This window comes from Mobula hypostoma, chromosome 6, assembly GCF_963921235.1.
Source record: "Mobula hypostoma chromosome 6, sMobHyp1.1, whole genome shotgun sequence".
Taxonomy (NCBI): Eukaryota; Metazoa; Chordata; class Chondrichthyes; order Myliobatiformes; family Myliobatidae; genus Mobula; species Mobula hypostoma.
In genome coordinates this window covers 20,489,638-20,510,982 of record NC_086102.1, presented here as the reverse complement: position 1 = coordinate 20,510,982, position 21,345 = coordinate 20,489,638, and the positions used below count along the sequence as shown (strand labels likewise).

At 38.1% G+C, this 21,345-nt stretch overlaps 1 protein-coding gene across 5 annotated transcripts in view; it reads right to left on the bottom strand.

Moving 5' to 3' along the window:
* The window catches only part of brwd1 (bromodomain and WD repeat domain containing 1), a 158,343-nt gene that overhangs the window by 89,046 nt on the left and 47,952 nt on the right, over positions 1–21,345 (bottom strand). For all 5 annotated transcript variants that reach the window (XR_010018284.1, XM_063050359.1, XM_063050361.1 and 2 more), the window contains 2 exons: positions 10,873–10,971; positions 10,157–10,307 (listed from right to left, as the gene is read on the bottom strand). Coding sequence is in view for 4 of the 5 variants with exons in the window: in XM_063050359.1 (XP_062906429.1) it covers positions 10,157–10,307; positions 10,873–10,971 (250 nt within the window). In the remaining variant the exon portion in view is untranslated. The remainder of the gene's footprint in view (positions 1–10,156; positions 10,308–10,872; positions 10,972–21,345) is intronic.

Genomic DNA, 21,345 nt, shown 5'->3' with positions numbered 1-21,345 from the left:
ATGCAATAGCTTATTCATGCTCCAATGTTCTAGCCATCTCTGATTTTCATCCACACATTTGTATATATTTGAAGCTCTGTGATCCATTTTAACTTAGTTGCTCTTTCCCTGTAAACTTTCAAAGTATCCAGTGGTTTAATGGTCCCAAGTTCAGTAAAGGAAGACAATTAGAAACCAGTTACAAGATCAGACTATTATGCAACCTTCTCCACTAATGCAAGTGTGTACTTTAGGCTTAACAACTCTGATTGCTTCAAATTGATTTCTTCACATTAAAAATGGGCCATGGATCACCAGTCATGGTTAAAAGCAACCAAAAGTTCATTATTTCATAGAATCACAGTCATAGAGTAGAATCGCACAGAAACATGCCTTTGGGACCATCTAGTCTGAGCTGAAAAAATTCATACCTACTGGGCCAAAGCATGCATGATTCAGTTCACCATGCTCAGTCTAAGTCCTGCTACCACTCCACAGTCTAAACCTCTCATCTTTTTGTAAACTAACTCTCCAAAGGACCAACCATGCTGGTCTTCACAATCTTGGATGTATATTCATGGAGGTGTAAGGAGGCTTCAGCAGCAACAAGGTTTCAATATTTGTCCAGCTGATTTATGCATGTCAAGGACTATCAACATGCAAGATTAAAAGCAGAACCCTGCCTCATCTCAAAGTAAAATATGCACTGTAAATGGATTTTACATTTCCAGACATTCAAAAATATTCTGAACATTATGCTTGAAATGATGGACTGAACAGCCTGTTTCTGTGATCTACCATGTATTTGAAAGAAAGCACATTTCACAAATCTGATGTGATAGACAATGTTGAAATCAGCAGAAAAGTCTGACATTTCATACCAAAGAATAATTCATGACATTGTTCTGAAGATACATACAAGGTAGGAAGAAAGGTAATAATGCATGGGAATGAAATGAAAGCTGCGGAGGTCATTTAGGGATAATATCCATTCCTTTATCTGACAGGAAGCAAATTAAAGAGCAAACAGATAACAAGAATAGAGCAGGAACAATAATAGCAGTTTGTAAGAACCCACAGAACAAACAAAAGTACCTCTTGTGAATAACTGATTCTATCATAAATGCTGTGAGGAAAGCTAAAGTTTAGTGTATATAGTTAAAGGGATCAGTAAGCCTTGTGTAAAGTGAAGGGGAAACCAATATTTAAAAAACTGCCCTTCTTCCCACAAAAAGGAATCCCCTCAGGCCAACATTAGGAATCCAATTCTTTCAAATCATTTTCCAATCTATTTACAGAACAAAATATACAACAAAAACTTCTTCTCTACATCATATCACTGAAGACTATTAAAGACATTGTCATATTCCAAACTTTGAAAAAAATTAGACACTCTGTACGAGACTCATAAATTAGTTCTTTTCATATACACAAACTTCAATTATAATTTTATTCTCAAAGAAACAAAAATAAGCATCAGGAAGTTTATATCTGTTTAAGCAACGCAAAAAAATGGAGGAACTCAATGGACATTGTCTGAAACACTGACTGTCCATTTCCCTGCTAACTGATGTCTGATCCACTGAGTTCCTCCAGCTTTGTGTTGTTTCAGATTCCAGCATTTGCAGTCTCCTATGTCTCATTCATTTTAAAAACCCATATGATTGCTTCATTTTATCTTCTACTCTCCAGGAACCACTTCAAACACTCATTCTTGGGTGTGAAATCAAAATTTCGTACCATACGAATGAAAGTTTGTCTTTCATATGGTATAGAATCTTACTTACTAAAATTTCCTATGAACACTGATAAAATTACAACCTCTTCAGCAAGGATGTGGGTAAATGGGAAAAAGATTTACATCAATGAAGTCACCCTATGTATAAATGCATTTCCTCCTTAACTAGCTCCTTCAGCCACATGCTTCATAGAAACAGAAAACCTACTGCACAATACAGGCCCTTCGGCCCACAAAGCTGTGCCGAACATGTCCCTACCTTAGATATTACTAGGCTTACCTATAGCCCTCTATTTTTCTAAGCTCCATGTACCTATCCAAAAGTCTCTTAAAAGACCCTATCGGATCCGCCTCCACCACCGTTGCTGGCAGCCCATTCCATGCACTCACCACTCTCTGAGTAAAAAACTTACCCCTGACATCTCCTCTGTACCTACTCCCCAGCACCTTAAACCTGTTCAATTCCTGCACAGCTAAGAAAAGGCACGATCTACACAAATAAAGCTGATTTCAAAGTGATGTATTATACAAAAGGAGCCATCTTTAAACGTTCTTGAAAACTATGACAAAATTCTTCTCTATTTTCTCAGCTTCACTCCATCTTAAGTAAATCATGCATAAAGACAATACAACTGTGAGCGTTATGAGAACACAAATTCTAATCTTCCGTATTTAAATTTCCGATACCAAAGTCATTCAACTTATCTTTTCCAGATAAACTTATTTGTTCTCTTTTTTTTAAAAAAATGCACACTGCAGCATTAATCTGTGTTTCCCCGGACTTGATCTGCACAACAAATGCAGAACCAATGAAAAAAAGACTTGCACTTTCACAACACATCTCATGACCAAAACAATCAAAGTTCTTCTGAAGATTGCTCACTGCTGCATTGAAAGGAACAGCAAATAATTTGCACACAGTAATGTTCCACAAAGGGGATTGATAATAACAATCAGATAATCTATTCTGGTCAGAGTGACTAAAACACTGCAGGCCTCATTTGAATTTGCAGGCAGAACATCCATTTAATATCTCAACTGATAGACACAAGGTCAAAATTAAATATGCGTGCATGAATTTCGTAAAAGATACCTGGCTACAATATTCTATCATGAGGCCCAAAGCATGCAAGCATTGGGATAGCCCCCAAATAACTGAATTTGCCACAGCCATTCTGCTAGTGTACCCAGTGAACACCCCAAGCATCAAGGGATCATAAGTTCGTAAAGTGCAAGATAGGCAACATCAGAAAGAATAGGTGAACTCAAAAAGATCAGCAGTGAGGAGGGCAGTGGCGAATGATCAACAAAAGACATGAACAAAATAGATATATCTAACTTCTCAGCAGCTGTTAAGATTGGCCATTTACTAGTGCTAAGTGACCCACAAATAGGAGACAAGAGCCACATCACTCAGTTTTCACATCCACAGCACAATTTTGCGCAACTGAGATCCATGAGTGTTGCATGACATACTTGCACATATTTTAAAAACCCAGTGTATTACATTAATACCCTGAGAAAGCTAGTAGACAGTGTGTGAGGGAGGATAGGCAGGGGACAGAGATCAGGAGCACTCAGACCAAAGATGTAGGGGACAAGGAAGAAAAAGGTAACAAAGTTGTTTGCTCCATTAAGGATAAACAGAGAGTAAGAGGTGGAGAGTTTCTTAAATGCATCTATTTTAATGCTAGGAACATTGTAAGAAAGGTGGATGAGCTTAGAGCATGGATTGATACCTGGAAATATGATGTTGTAGCTATTAGTGAAACGTGGTTGCAGGAGGGGTGTGATTGGCAACTAAATATTCCAGGATTTTGTTGCTTCAGGTATGATAGAATAGGAGGGGCAAGAGGTGGGGTGTTGCATTGCTTGTCAGAGAAAACATAACAGCGGTGCTCTGGCAGGGTAGACTACTGGACTCATCTAGGGAGGCTATTTGGATGGATTTGAGGAATAGGAAAGGTGTTGTGACACTGATAGGGGTGTATTATAGACCACCTAATGGGGAACGAGAACTGGAGGAGCAAATTTGTAAGGAAATAGCAGATATTTGTAGTAAGCACAAGGTTGTGATTGTGGGAGATTTTAATTTTCCACACAGAGACTGGGAAGCCCATTCTGTAAAAGGGCTGGATGGTTTGGAGTTTGTCAAATGTGTGCAAGATAGTTTTTGCAGCAATACATAGAGGTACCAACTAGAGAAGGGGCAGTGTTGGATCTCCTGTTAGGGAATGAGATAGGGTAGGTGACGGAGGTTTGTGCTGGGGAGCACTTCGGGTCCAGTGATCACAATACCATAAGTTTCAATATAATTATGGAGAAGGATAGGACTGGACCTAGGGTTGAGATTTTTGATTGGAGAAAGGCTAACTTTGAGGAGATGCGAAAGGATTTAGGAGGAGTGGATTGGGACAATTTGTTTTATAGGAAGGATGTAATAGCAAAATGGAGGTCAGATAAAGGTGAAATTTTGAGGGTACAGGATCTTTATGTTCCTGTTAGGTTAAAAGGAAAGGTTAAAAGATTGAGAGAGCCATGGTTTTCAAGGGATACTGGAAACTTGGTTTGGAAAAAGAGAGGGATCTTCAATAAATATAGGCATCTTGGAGTTAATGAGGTGCTCGAGGAATATAAAGAATGTAAAAAGAATCCTAAGAAAGAAATTAGAAAAGCTAAAAGATACGAGGCTGCTTTGGCAAGTAAGGTGAAAATAAATCCAAAGGGTTTCTACAGTTATGTTAATAGCAAAAGGATAGTGGGGGATAAAATTGGTCCCTTAGAGAATCAGAGTGGACGGCTATGTGCGGAGCCAAAAGAGATGGGGGAGATTTTGAACAATTTCTTTTCTTCGGTATTCACTAAGGAGAAGGATATTGAATTGTGTAAAATAAAGGAAACAAGGGTCATTATGGAAAGTATGACGATTAAAGAAGAGGAAGTACTGGCACTTTTAAGGAATATAGAAGATATTCCCTAGGACCTTGAGGGAAGTTAGTGTGGAAATAGCAGGGGCTCTGAAAGAAATATTTCAAATGTCATTAGAAACGGGGATGGTGCTGGAGGATTGGCGCATTGCTCATGTTGTTCCATTGTTTAAAAAGGGTTCTAAGAGTAAACCTAGTAATTATCGACCTGTGAGTTTGACATCAGTCGTGGGTAAATTGATGGAAAGTATTCTTAGAGATGGTATATATAATTATCTGGATAGACAGGGTCTGATTAGGAACAGTCAACATGGATTTGTGCGTGGAAGGACATATTTGACAAATCTTGTTGAACTTTTTGATGAGGTTACTAAGAAAGTTGACGAGGGTAAAGCGGTGGATGTTTCGATATGGACTTTAGTAATGCCTTTGACAAGGTTCCACACGGAAGGTTAGTTAGGAAGGTTCAATCGTTAGGCATTAATATCGAAGCAGTAAAATGGATTCAGCAGTGGCTGGATGGGAGACGCCAGAGAGTAGTGGTGGATAACTGTGTGTCAGATTGGAGGACGGTGTGTAGCGGTGTGCCTCAGGGGTCTGTACCGGGTCCAATGTTGTTTGTCATATATATTAATGATCTAGATGATGGGGTTATAAATTGGATTAGTAAGTATGCAGATGACACTAAGATAGGTGGCATTGTGGATAATGAAATACCTTTTCAAAGCTTGCAGAGAGATTTAGGCCAGTTAGAAGAGAGGGCTGAAAGATGGCAGATGGAGTTTAATGCTGAAAAATGTGAGGTGCTACATTTTGATAGGACTAATCAAAATAGGACATACATGGTAAATGGTAGGGCATTGAAGAATGCTGCAGAACAGAGGGATCTAGGAATAATGGTGCACAGTTCCCTGAAGGTGGAATCTCATGTGGATAGGGTGGTGAAGAAAGCTTTTGGTATGCTGGCCTTTACTAATCAGAGCATTGAGTATAGGAGTTGGGATGTAATGTTGAAATTGTATAAGGCATTGGTAAGGCCAAATTTGAAGTATCGTGTACAGTTCTGGTCACCAAATTATAGGAAAGATGTCAATAAAATTGAGGAGTACAGAGGAGGTTTACTAAAATGTTGCCTGGATTTCATCTCCTAAGTTACAGAGAAAGGTTGAACAAGTTAGGTCTTTATTCTTTGAAGCGTAGAAGGTTGAGGGGGGACTTGATAGAGGTGTTTAAAATTATGAGGGGGATAGATAGAGTTGACGTAGATAGGCTTTTTCCATTGAGAATGGGGGAGATTCAAACAAGAGGACATGAGTTGAGAGTTAAAGGACAAAAGTTTAGGGGTAACATGAGGGGGAACTTCTTTACTTAGAGAGTGGTAGCTGTGTGGAATGAGCTTCCAGCAGAAGTGGTTGAGGCAGGTTCGATGTTGTCATTTAAAGTTAAATTGGATAGATATATGGACAGGAAAGGAATGGAGGGTTATGGGCTAAGTGCAGGTCAGTAAGACTAGGTGAGAGTAAGAGTTTGGCACGGACTAGAAGGGTCGAGATGGCCTGTTTCCGTGCTGTAATATGGTTATATGGTTATTAAAACACAATCATGTGTATTAAGTTTTTAAAAAATCTAACCTGTGGATCACAAAAATTTTGTCACCTTACATCAAAACTGAAAGGAAGCACTTATGTCAGCAAAGTGCACATCTGTTCCAAGAAGGGTTAAAGCCCTCTACCTACCAATTCAAACAATATTATCACCAAGTCAACCCTTGACAGTTGAAATTTAATCACTCACAACACGCTGGAGGAACTCAGCAGGTCGGGCAGCATCCGTGGAAACGATGAGTCGATGTTTCGGGCCAGAACCCTTCATCAGGACTGTAGGGGGAAGGGGCAGAGGCCCTATAAAGAAGGTGGGGGGAGGGTGGGAAGGAGAAGGCTGGTAGGTTCCAGGTGAAAAACCAGTAAGGGGAAAGATAAAGGGGTGGGGAAAGGGAGGCAGGGAGGTGATAGGCAGGAAAGGTGAAGAAAGAATAGGGGAAACACAATGCGTAGTAGGAGGCGGGACCATGAGGGAGGTGATAGGCTGCTGGGGGAGGGGACAGAGTGACATAGGGATAGGGGAAGGGAGGGGGAGAGAATTACCGGAAGTAGGAGAATTCTATGTTCATACCAAGGGGTTGGAGACTACCTGGACAGTATATGAGGTGTTGCTCCTCCAAGCTGAGTTTAGCCTCATCATGGCAGTAGAGGAGACCATGTATGGACATATCTGAATGGGAGTGGGAAGCAGAGTTGAAGTGGGTAGCTACTGGGAGATCCTGTCTGTTTTGGCGGACGGAGCGGAGGTGCTCGACGAAGCGGTCCCCCAATCTGCGTGGGTTTCACCGATGTAGAGGAGGCCGCACCGGGAGCACCGCATGCAATAGATGACCCCAACAGACTCACAAGTGAAGTGTTGCCTCATTTGGAAGTACTGTTTGGGGCCATGAATGGTGGCAAGAGAGGAGGTGTAGGAACAGGTGTAGCACCCGCGCTTACAGGGATAAGTGCCAGGTGGGAGATCCGTGGGGAGGGACGTGTAGACCAGGGAGTCGCAGAGGGACCGATCCCTGCAGAAGGTGGAGAGGGGTGGAGAGGGAAAGATGTGCTTAGTGGTAGGGTCCTGTTGAAGGTGGCGGAAGTTGCGGAGGATAATGTGTTGGATCCGGAGGCTAGTGGGGTGGTAGGTGAGGACAAGGGGAACTCTGTCCCTGTTGTGGTGGCGGGAGGATGGGATGAGAGCCGAAGTGCGAGAAATGGAGGAGATGCGGGTGAGGGCATCATTGATGACAGCAGAAGGGAAACCACGATCCTAAAAGAAAGAGGATATTTGAGATGTCCTGGAATGGAAAACCTCATCCTCGGAGCAGATGCGGCAGAGACGGAGGAACTGGGAATAGGGAATGGCATTTTTTAATCTAATATTCTGCCCCATGTTAAGTTTATCTTTTCTATGTGGCATTATTGAAGAGGAGGTTAAATATTCAGCGCGTGTGTTTCATAGACAAAAGTGACATTAATATAATCGAATCGACATATGGTTTTCCAAGAAGTAATTCTAAAGCAAACATAAATTGTTTAAAGCTTTGGAAATGAGGACGCAGAAAAATGGTGCTGGTTAATCATTTGGATTCTATTCGCATCTGTTTTTAACATTGGGGCACCATGGTAAAGTAGCGGTTAGCGCAGTGCTATTACAGCTCAGGACATCAGATTTCTGAGTTCAATTCCAGCATCCTCTGTAAGACAGTCTGTACATTCTTCCAGTGAGGGCATGGGTTTCCTCCGGGTGTTCCGGTTTCCTCCCACAGTCCAAAAATGTTCTGGTTAGCAAGTTACTTGGTCACTGCAAACATCCTGTAATTAGAGTAGGGTTAAATAGATGGGTCACTGGGCAGTACAGCTCATTAGGCCGGAAGGATCTGTTCTGTGCCTTCTCTCCAGATAAATAAATGTTGTTTGCCTCAGCACAATTTTTTGGTACACTTCTCACACTGCTAAACTATATAATGGGATCCCAAAATCCAGGAAAGAAAATAAATCATAAAATGCAAAAAAAATTAATACATTAACTCAAAAATAAAGGGAGGGAGCCAGTTTGAATGAAAAGAGACAAGCAAAGGGAGAGAGTTTAAAATGTTCTTAATGTTCAATTGATAGTATAACATTATTTATTGTAATATTCCATTAGGTGTCAACAATGAATGCTTAGATAAAGATTCCTACATCATTTCTTAAGATATTCAAGTCCACCTGCATGTTTACCAATATGATGTACCCATGACAATTCGTAAACGAAGAGACTTGGCATTTGTGTATTTATTCGATTTTACCAGAACTTAAAGCAAACTGCAGATCTTGAGATAGGTAAGCTGAGAAAAATACGAGCCTTTCATAGTGACTAAAGTAGTGTACCTGATAATATTAAATTACTCAGCCAGTTTTGCAGCGTGTTAATCCTTAACATATAATTTTACATATAAATGCAATAAATAAGATGAAGAAAGGAAAGGCAGCAGGTCCTGATGAATTAGTAATAGAACGAATTATCGCCCTTGAAGATTATAGAATTGAAAAACTTACTAATTTAATCAATGACATTTATGAGACTGGAATAATACCAGAAGAGATGAAAAAGTCACTATTTATTACTCTTCCTAAGAAACCTGGAGCAATAGAATGTGAATTACATAGGACCATAAGTTTAATGAGTCATATCACCAAGATCCTTCTAATAATTTTGATGACAAGAGCTAAAAGTAAGATACAAGATGAAATATGTAAAGAACAATGTGGTTTTGTGAAAGACAAAGGTACAAGAGACGCAATATTGATGTTAAGGATACTATCAGAATGAACTACTCAAGTACAAAAAGATTTGTTTATTTATCGACTACAAAAAAGCATTTGATAAAGTGAAGCATAATAAGTTATTTGAAATATTACAGAAAGCTCTAGATCTAGATTCGAAAGACCTCTGCCTAATCAGAAATCTGTACTGGGAACAAACTGCCACTGTAAGAATAGATGGAAAAGTGAATCAGTTTACGAAAATCAAGAGAGGCATTAGACAAGGGTGTGCTTTCTCCCGATTTATTTAATGTGTACAGTGAAACAATATTACAAAAAATAAGAGATATCTTAGGAATCAAAGTTGGAGGTGAAAACATCAATAATTTCAGATATGCAGATGCCACTGTGTTAATTGCAAGTACGGAGGAAGAAATACAAAACTTAATTGACATAATTGCTGAAGTAAGTGTAAAAATAGGTCTACCAATTGCAAAAAGACAGAATATATGGTGACATCCAAAAAGAAGGACAATCCTATCTTCAGGCTGAGAATAAACGGGGAAGACATAAAACAAGTACAGAACTTTTGCTACTTAGGAAGCTAGGTGACATGGACATCAAAAGAAGAATAGGTGTGGCAAAAAACACCTTTACAAGAATGAAGAGTATACTGACCAATACTAAACTAGGCATGACAACCTGCCTCACAGTACTGACATGTTACGTTTATCCAGTTACGTTATATGGCTCAGAATGTTCGACAGTATCTAGTAATGTGAGGAAACGAATTGTAGCAGCAGAGATGTGGCTTTTGAGGAGGATGCAAAGAACATCATGGATGAAACGAATATCTAACGAGGATGTCATGAACAGAGCAAACACAAAAAGAGAAATAATGTATGAGATCATGAAAAGGCAACGTAACTTCATTGGACATGTAATTAGGAGAGAGAAGTTAGAATGCATGGTAATTATGGGAAAGATTGAAGGGAAGAAAGCAAGAGGAAGACAAAGACAAATGATGATGGAGACAGCGGCCAGAGAACTGGAAATGAATACCAATGAATTGATCCACTTGACCCGAAACAGGAGTGTGTGGGCCATGGCAGTCAAAGCTCAAACTGGGCATGCCACCTGATGATGATGATGATAATAATAATAATTTGACTACTACTCACCATTAGGATATGCAGCAATTGTCCAGAATAAGAATCCCACACCTTTAAAGTATGGTTGTTGACAGCAGTGATTACAGTATTGTCATGACGGTCCCATGCCACCATTGTTACTTTAAGTTTTGTGATCTTATCATCACCTGGACAAGTGTCACTATTTAAAATACAATAAATACACAGAAAATCAAAAATAACTTGCAAATAACACAATGATTGAAAACCAAAAGTAACACAATATTAAAATATAAATTCAGGGAATACATTGGAATTTTCTCAAATTTCCTTTTCTTTTAGTTCCTCATCAACATCATTCATTTCATCAATACTGGAGACATTTACAATATAGCTGTAATAGAGCATGTCAAAATACTTGTAATTTTAAAATGTTACAATTAAGCCAGATAAACCTTTCTGCTGAGGTAGACTAAGATAGTTCACTTGTCAGAAAATAATCTGAATTTGTTTCTTATTCTCCACGTGTACAATTATAGCATGAAGTACTTGCAAAACCCCTTTGAAATTTCATCAACACTATCAATAGAAAACCCCAATGTGAAAAGCAACATGTAACTATATTCTGAGAAAAACTGTATTACACAAAGCATAAAACAAATAAGTCTGAATGCTAATACACCTGCAGTTAAATACCTTACAGCCATTTGTATAGATACTCATATATGACAACACAAACTTTAATAACAGACAATCCTAAATCTTACCCTGGCAATTTGGCACTCATGTCCAGTAAGAGACTTCTCCACTCTTGGGACTGGTACTGCCAGATTCGTGCTGTTCCATCTCTGCTACCACTGACAAATCTAATTTATCAAAATAAGCATTACAAAAATAAAAGATTCATCATGCAGATGCAAAACCCAAATATAAGCGAAGAACAGAGTCATAGAATTGTAGAGAAGTAAAGTACAGAAACAGGTCCTTCGGCCTATCTAGTCCTTGCCAAAACCATTTAAAGTACTTTCTTCTATCAACCGGCACCAGGACCATAGCCCTCTTTACCCTTATTGCCCATGTACCTATTCAAATCTCTCCCAAATGCTGAAAACAAGCTCACATGCACCACTTGTGCGAGCAGGTCATTCCACACTCTCACAACTCTCTGAGTGAAGAAATTTCCCCTCATATTCCCCTTAAACCTCCACCTTTTACTTTTAACCCATAACTACTGGTCATAATCCCACCCAACCTCAATGGAAAAAGTGTGCTTGCATTTACCCTATCCATTATATCTAGAAACATATAACTTTATATACCTCTATCAAATCTCCTCTCAATCTTCTACATTCTAAAGAACACAGTCTTAACCTATTCAATTTTTCTTTATAATTCAGGTCCTCCAGACCAGATAACATCCTTGTAAATTATATCTGCACTCTTTCAATCTTATTTACATATTTCCTGTAGGTAGGTGACCAAAACTACACACAATACTTCAAATTAGGCTTCACCAACGTCTTATACAACTTCAACATAACATCCCATCTTCTATACTCAATACTTTGACTGATGAAGGCCAATGTGCCAAAAGCTTGCTTTACAACCCTATATACCTGTGATGCCACTCTCAATGAATTATGGTCCTATATTACCAGATCCCCCTGTACTACCATACTCAGTGCCCTACCATTCACTGTGTAAGACCTACACTAGTTGTCCTACCAACATGCAAACCCTCTCACTTGTCTGCATTAAATTCCATCTGCCAGTTTTCAGCCCATTTTTCCAGCTGATGCAAATCCCTCTGCAAACCACGACAGCCTTCCTCGCTGTCCAATGGACCCCCAATCTTGGTGTCATCCGCAAATTTGCTGATCCAGTTAACTACATTGTCATCTATATTAATGATCTGGATATTAAACAACACATGCATCCATTCAGAGAGGAAACCCTTTACCACTACTCTCTGACTTCTCCCACAAAGCCAATGTCTTATCCAACTTACTACCTCATCTTGAATGCTGAGCGACTGACCCTTCTTGATCAGCCTCCCATGCATGACCTTGTCAAATGCCTTACTAAAGCTCATGTAGACAACATCCACTGTCTTACTTTCATCCACTTTCCTGGTAACTTCTTCAAAAACTCTATAACATTGGTTAGACGTGACCTACCCTGCATGAAGCCATGCTGACTTTCCTTAATCAGTCCACGTCTATCCAAATACTATCCAGTCCCATAGAATACCTTCCCTTTCAATATTTTTATTAGTTTCTACATAGAAGAATACAGAGTACAAGGAAGTATATATAAAGGTAAAAAAAACAACTACCAATTACATTATATCTATTCATAATAACAATCTCATTACCCCGCATTCATGTAGGTTAGTCAAAGTTAAATTGAAATATACTAATTTATTACAAAAAAAGTCTAACCCCTACCAAGACCGAAGCTGTTTATTAAGGAGAAAAAGGTAAAATACCTTCTCGTATAATAAAAATTAATAATAGCCAAAATCTAAATTTAAATAATGAATTGAGCGTTTTGAAAGTTTTGAAAATAATTCAGAAAGGGTACCCACAATGTTTGAAAGTCTTGACGAGATTCAGAAATTGAACAATGAATCTTCACTAAATCTAAACTCACAACATGCTGGAGGAACTCAGCAGGTCGGGCAGCATCCGTGGAAAAGATCGGCCGACGTTTCGGGCCGTCACGAAGGGTTCAGGCCCGAAACGTCGACCGATCTTTTCCACGGATGCTGCCCGACCTGCTGAGTTCCTCCAGCGTGTTGTGAGTGCTGCTTTGGCCCCAGCCTCTGCGGATTATTTTGTGTTTACGATTCTCTAAATCTAAGCATGACATAACGTCGCATAACCATTGAGCATGAGTAGGAGGAGAAACACCTTTCCATTTAAACAAAAGCACCCTCCTAGCTATAAGAGAGCTAAAGGCCAAAATATGTAAATCAGATGTCTTCAGCTTGATATCTTGTCCTGCAACAATACCAAATAGGGCCGTCAGAGGATTAGGCTTAAAATTGACTTTGAAAAGTAGAGAAAAAGTTTGAAAAACTTCCTTCCAATATTTTTCAAGACATGGACAAAACCAAAACATATGAATTAATGAAGCTTCTCCATTATTGCATCTGTCACAGTAGGGAGATATATCTGAATAAAAATGAGATAGCTTATCTTTAGTCATATGGACTCTATGTACCACCTTAAATTGCATGAAGGAATGGCGAGCACATAGCAATGAAGTATTAACCAGTTTAAAAATTTCATTCCAGGTTTCCTCAGATACTAATGTCTGTAAATCTTGTTCCCAGAGATTATTAATTTTGTCTAAAGGAACATTCCTCGTCTCCAGTAACATACCATAAACATTAGATATTGAACCATTATAAAAAGGTGTCAAATTAAAAATTACGTCTAGTAAGTTCTTATCTGAGCTTATAGGAAATGTGCATAATTGAGATCTTAGAAAGTCTCTGATTTGTAGATATCTAAAAAAGTGAGCTTTGGGTAGGCTATATTTAGCTCACAATTGCTCAAATGAAAAAAGATTTCCTCGAACAAAGAGATCCCAAAAACATATAATACCCAACCTGTCCCATCCTTTAAAGACTAAATCAGTCATGAAGGGTTTTTTCAAAACAATTAGAATAAATGGAACTAAAAAGGGAAAATCTCAATAATCTAAATTGTATCCAGATCCTCAGAGTATGTTTAACTATAAAATTATCAGTTAGTTTACTTACAAATAAAGGAAGTGAGGGTCCAAGAAGAGAAATAATAGAAAATTTATTAACAGAATTAGCTTCTAAAGACACCCATAACAGACAGTCTACATGATTAATACAATATAACCAAAACTTAAGATATCGTATATTAACTGCCCAGTAATAAAACCTAGAATTAGGTAAGGCTAAACCTCCAGACTTTTTAGATTTTTGAAAATGAACTTTATTTAAACGAGGACGTTTATTTTTCCATATATAGGATAAAATAGATTCAAGAGAGTCTAAAAAGGATTTAGGAATAAAAATGGGTAAAGCCGGAAAAAGATATATAAATTTAGGTAGAAATTAATAGAATTAATTCGTCCAATCAACAATATTGAAAGAGGTGACCAATTTAATAATATGTTTTTTACATGGTTCAATAAAGTAAGGAAGTTTTCTTTAAACAGGTGTTTGTAATTCCTAGTGATTGTTACACCCAAATTAAGTAAATTGATTCCTTACAATTTTAAAGGGGAGATTAGCATTAATTGATAACAAATTATTTAAAGGAAGTAATTCAGTCTTATGTAGGTAAAATTTATATCCTGAAAAATGGCTAAAACTGGAGAGTAAAGGAAGTACACAAGGTAACGAGGTCTCAGCATTAGTAAATAAAAAGCAATATATCATCAGCGTAAAGCGAGATTTTGTGGGTGATACCTCTCCTTAAAATACCACAGATATCATTAGATTCTCGAAAAGCAATGGCAAGGGGTTCTAAAGCTTAATCAAAAAGTAAAGGACTCAACAGACAGCCTTGTCTAGTTCCGTGTCAGTTTAAATGGTTTGGAATTTTGAAAATTAGTAAGAACCTGAGCAGAAGGAGATAAATAAAGTAATTCAATCCATTGAATAAAATCTGGTCCAAAATTAAATTTTTCTAAGGTTTTAAATAAATAATTCCATTCAACCCGATCGAAGGCCTTCTCAGCATCTAAGGATATCACACATTCCGATATCTCCTGAGAAGCAGAGTAAGTAACATTTAGTACACGGTGTATATTAAAATGGGAATGTCGGTTTTTAATAAATCCAGTCTGATCATCAGAAATAATAGAAGGTAAAATATTTTCAATCCTATGAGCCAGAACTTTAGAAAGAATTTTAGTATCTACATTAAGTAATGAAATTGGCCTATATGAAGAGCATTCAGTTCTTTTTTGATTCTTGTTCTTTTTTTAGGATAAGCGAAATAGAAATAGAAATAAGCGAAATAGAAGCTTCATAAAAAGATTGAGGAAAACTACCCAATTTGAAAGAATCCAAAAAGACTAAGTGTAACTGCGGTATTATTAATGAAGAAAAAGCATTATAAAATTCTCCAGAAAATCCATCTGGACCCAGAGCCTTCCCCGAGTGTAATGAACGTATAGCCTCGGCGATTTCCTCATAAGAAATGGGTTGATCCATCTGTTTGCAATTATCTGCACAAAGTGCAGGGAAATTTAATTGATCTAGAAAATTATTCATTACGGTATTATTCTTTAGGGGAATCAGAACTATAAAGTTTGGAATAGAATTCTCTAAATTTATCATTTATTTCAGAGTAATCAGTTGTCCGATCACCATTAGTTTTGCAAATTTCTTCAATTTGTTGTTTAACTACAGAAGTTTTTAACTGGTTGGCCAATACTTTGCCTGATTTATCTCCGTGAATGTAAACTCTTTAAGAAGTTAAGTTTCAATTAGATATGTTAACAGAAGATCATATTTAGTTTTAACTTCAACACGTCTTTTATATAAAACAAGATCTGGAGCTATAGCATATTTTTGATCTAACTCTTTTGATTGATTGGCTAATTCAATTCTTTATTAGCTTTATTCTTAACACTCGCAGTATAAGAAATAATTTGTCCTCTAATATAGGCCTTGAAAGTATCCCATACAATAAGATCAGAAGTCTCTTCCTTTTTATTCTCTTCAAAAAACAAAATAATATGCTTCTCTAGAAATTTTTAAAATTCCTTATCAGATAACAAAGTTGTATTAAAACGCCAAAATCTGTTGGTATGAAGAAGACCAGGGAGTTTTAAAGATAAAAGTATAGGAGCATGATCTGAAACAGCAACCTCTTTATATTCACAGGAACGAACTGATGAAATCATTTGACTATCGATAAAAAAAAATCAATCCTGGAATATGTGTGACGAACATGGGAAAAAAACGAATACTCCCTATCTAAAGGATATAAAAAATTAGTTAGGCGTTTTTAGTTATTAGTTAGGCGTTAGTTTTAGTTATTAGTTAGGCGTTTTTTTACATCTTTAGGTAGGGAGTATTCGTTTTATCAATAAAAAGGATTGAATAAACAAACAACACACATAAAAGTTGCTGGTGAACGCAGCAGGCCAGGCAGCATCTATTGGAAGAGGTACAGTTGATGTTTCAGGTCGAGACCCTTTGTCAGGACCAACTGAAAGAAGAGCTAGTAAGAGATTTGAAAGTGGGAGGGGAAGGGGGAGATCTGAAATGATAGGAGAAGACAGGAGGGGGAGGGATGGAGCCAAGAGCTGGACAGTTAATTGGCAAAAGGGATATGAGAGGATCATGGGACAGGAGGCCTAGGGAGAAAGAAAAGGGGGAGGGGGAATAAACAAAGCTGATTTATTAAGAGACGCTGGTTTAGATGATGATCGGTCTAAAATTGGGTCTAGCCAACAGTTAAAATCTCCTCCCATCTCCAAAGAATAAAGATTCAGGTCTGGTAAAAACGAAAAAAAGCATTCAAAGAATCCTGGGTCATCTACATTTGGGGCATAAACATAGGCAAATACTATTAATTTATTATCTAGTTTTCCTGAAACTATAACAAAACGTCCATTAGTATCAGACACTATATGTTGGACAAAGGAAAGTGCATTATCTATAAGAATCGAAACTCCTCTAGATTTGGCCTGAAAAGAAGAGTTAAAACAAAATCCATTCCAACGGCTAAAAAAACGTAGATTATCACTTTTGCATGTGTGAGTTTCTTGTTAAAAAAAAAAATAATAGGGACCTTAAATTTCTTAATACAAGCAAAAATCTTATTACGTTTAACAGGGTGATTTAACCCTTTCACGTTAAAACTGAGTAAATTAATACTTTGGTCCATTTTTATTATTATTTAAAGGAAGGGTTAAAATGCAAGTTAAAAACCATGCCATAAACCTTGAGAAATGGTAACCAAGCAACAAGTTGGCTAAAACTTCAAAAACAGCTTCTGGGGGGAGCCATAACCCCGCCCACCTCCCAAAGAAAGAAAACCAACCAACAGAAAGTCAGCATTTACAAACTACAGACAACCCCCCCAAAAAACCTGATCACTCCAATTAGTTTCAAGGTTATTTATATTCCAACCTTGACTAGACAATACCCAAACAAGAGATTCAATTCTCGTATATCAAAAATACAGTACTAAAAATATGAAAGGAAATTAGTTACAAATGTTTACCAAAAGTAAAAGATACAATTATTCATACAGATAGACATTGAGCATTAATCTTATATCTTCATGGCAAAACAGACTAAGCAATTAGCCTTCAAATTTAAAAAATCTTTGTGCTTCAGCATTCAAACAAAACCATTCGAAGGATCCATCTTTAATAAGATTCTCAGTCAAACTGGGTAGCCAAGGGACAGGTTAAAACCCTTGTTAAAAAATTCCAACAGAGGTTGTTTAAACTTAGCACATTCCTGCATAACCTCAAGCGAATAATCTTCGAGAATCTTCATATTCCACCCTAGAACCAATCATGCCCCCTCAATGGGATTTGCGAATTAAAAGTTTCTCATTTAATCTTGTGTCTTCATGTAAGGAGAAACTAAACAGTTAGCCTTCAGATTTAACCTTCGGATTTTAAAAACTTTTGTGCTTCAACAGTCAAGCGGAACCATTCGAAAGAACCGTTTTTAAGTGTGATTCTGAGTTGGGCTGGGTAGCGAAGGGAAGGCTTAAAACCCATATTAAAAAGCTCGGACATAACTTCATTGAACTTCACACACTCCTACATAACCTCAGGCGAATAATCTTCATCAACTCTAATCTTTCAACCATTATAGTCAATCATGCCTTTTCCACGAGATTCGCGAATTAAGAGTTCCTTTGTTTTAAATTCCTGAAAACAGATTATTACTGATCTTGGTCTCTGAACGTTAAGAGGTCTAAATGCAGGAGATCTGTGAACTCGATCGATCATAGGCACAGACGTCAAAATCTCCGGAAATAATTCTTGCAAAAAGTTTGCAAAAAACTCCATAGGATGGTTACTTTCGATTAATTCTTCGAGACCCAGAAATCCATAGGTTTTTCCTTCTACTTTTATTTTCTAGGTCAATAATCTTCTGTCTTAACTTTTCATTGGACTTCAATTGCTTTTCACAAAGCTTCTGCAATTCATCCACTTCTGTTTCCAGAGCTAACAAATTTTCTTCATTATTTTTAATACGTTTATCGTGTTCATTAAGAGTTTGTTGGATAGAGTCCAATTTACCATCTATTTGTTTAAAATCAGCGCTGAATTGTTGAAACTTCTCAGAGGCTTCTAGTGTATGACTTTGTAGCAATTCCATAATAGAATCCAAAGAGGCAGGACAATCATCCTTTTTAGTACCTCTGGCACTCCATCCAGCCATGATGAAAGAATATCACTTGAAGTTTCAACACAGGTTGGAAATAGTAAGATAATTAAAGTTGAAGCAACGGCAGATTGTTGTTACTCCATCAGCCACCACCAGGAAATCTCCAGAATACCTTCCAATAACTTTCTCACCATTGATCAAGTCATGTCACTTTTTATTGACATTTCGACTATAACTGCTGGTACAGTACACAGTAAAAACGAGACAATGTTTTTCAGGACCATGGTGCTACATGAACAATACAAAAACTACACTGATCTACATAAAACAACACAAAACTACACTAGACTACAGACCTACCCAGGACTGCATAAAGTGCACAAAACAGTGCAGGCATTACAATATATAATAAACAAGATAATATGCACAGTACAGGGCAGGTTGGTCTCAGTCCAGGCTCTGGGTACTGAGGAGTCTGATGACTTGGGGGAAGAAACTGTTACATAGTCTGGTCATGGGAGCCCAAGTACTTCGGTGCCTTGTTCCAGATGGCAGGAGGGAGAACAGTTTGTATGAGGGGTGCATGGGGTCCTTCATAATGCTGTTTGCTTTACGGATGCAGCATGTGGTGTAAATGTCTCTAATGGCGGGAAGAGAGAACCCGATGATCTTCTCAGCTGACCTCACTATCCGCTGCAGGGTCTTGCGATCCGAGATGGTGCAATTTCCAAACCAGGTAGTGATGCAGCTGCTCAGGATGCTCTCAATACTACCTCTGTAGAATGTGGGAATGTGGTGAGAATGGGGGGGGGGAAGAGAGGACTTTTCAGAGCAAGTACAGACTCTCCGGTCTATAATTTCCTGGTTTATGTTTACAGCCTTTTTTTAAACAGCAGAACAACATAGTCTATCTTCTGGTACTTCCCCTGTCGCTAGGGATGATTTAAGTATCCCTGCTACTGCCCCTGCTATTTCTGCACTTGCCTCTCGTAAGGTCTGAGGGAACACCTCATCAGGCCCTGGGGATCCATCCACCCTGATTTCCCTCAAGGTAGCAAAGACTTCCCCCTCTGTAATCTGTAAAGGAGGCCATGAAGTTGATACCATTTAGACTCTCTTCTATAGATTCTGGGTCTGTCTCCTGAGTAAGTACACATGCATATCCCTCTGTAAACTTTGAAAGCTGTCCTCGCTGTCCAATGCACCCCCAATCTTGGTGTCATCCACAAATTTGCTAATCCAGTTACCTACATTATCATCCAGATCATTGATATAGATGACAAGCAACAGAAACCTCCAGTCAGAGAGGAGACCCTCTACTACCACTTTCATTCCTCTACCATTGTACTACCACTCTATTATCTCTACCATTCACTTAAGATCAGCCCCATCTGTTTTGGCTCCACACATGGATTGATTGCCATTCTGGTGTTTCAGAGGAAAAATTTCGCCCCTTGCAATCCTTTTGCTTATAAAACACAAGTTTTTGAAATGCAAAAAATCTGGCAACTATTTTAAATTTCTGTATTACTAAAATAATGCCAATATTAATAAATGGTTAGCAGAGAAACAGTTAACTCCATCTTTGATGGTCCCACCTGGCTGCGAAATGTGTTGGTTTGGCTGTGGGGATAGCACAATCCTATTCCTTAAAAACCTAGTGCTACAGAAACACCAGCAATAGCTCCAAACACTTCATCCATGAGAGAGGCAGGATATGTGAAGAAGATGCAGAGACAATTTGTAAGACTGACCCACAACAGAGGACTCTAAAAGAGCTGCTAACAGCAGCCTATGCCCTAATAGTGGTAATAGGAGTTAAGTAACGAGAAAAATAGATCAAGTCAAAACCATGTTGATAGCTATATTTTAAATAAAACAACAACAGATTACTGTTGAGTTAGAGCCCATTTAAATAGCACCTTAAATCTGGAAAATAATAACTTTAAATGTTATTAAATTGGTTGTAACTCCCTACCAAAATGATAAATTACACACCTTTTTTTATCTTTCAAGTTCATTCTACTACATATATTACCAAATTTAGAATGACTGCATTTTCAATTTTAGAATACCTATTTTCCTTAAGAGGAATTCTTGCCTGACAGATCTCTGGAATTGTTAGAGGAAATAACTAGCAGGACAGAGGAAATAACTCGTAGGATAATTGGTAGATGGTGTTTACTTGGATTTTCAGAAGGCCTTTGCCAAGGTGCCACACAAGGCTGTTTACCAAGATAGCAGCGCACAGTATTATTACAATGGATAGAAGATTGACTGATTGGCAGGAGGAAAAGAGTGGGAATAAATGGAGCCCCTTCTAGTTAGTTGCCAGTGACGAGTGGTATTCCACAGGAATCTGTTTTTGGACTGCTTCTTTTTATATTAAGTGTCAATGATTTGGATGACAGAATTGATGGTTTTATGAACAGGTTTTTAAACAATAAGATAGGTGGAGAGACGTAGTGTTGAGGAAACAAGGTGTCTGCAGAAGGACAAGACAGATTGGGATAATGGGCAAGGAAGTTGGAGATGGAATATAGTGTATGGTCATACATTTGGTAGAAGGAACAAATGAATCAGAGGTGCAAAGGGACTTGGGAGTCCATGTGCAGGATTCCCTGAAGATTACCTTGCAGGTCTAGTCAGTGGAATGAAAGGCGAATACAATGTTAGCATTCATTTCAAGAGGGCAAGAATATAGAAGCATGGATGTAATGCTGAGGCTTTACAAGTCATTGGTCAGACCGTCTTGGAGTACTGTGAACAATTTTGAGCCCCTTATCTAAGAAAATATGTGCTGGCATTGAACAGGGTCTCGAGAAGGGTCACAAAAATGATTCCAGAAATCATGGCTCTGGGCCTCTACTTGTTAAAGAGTATAGAA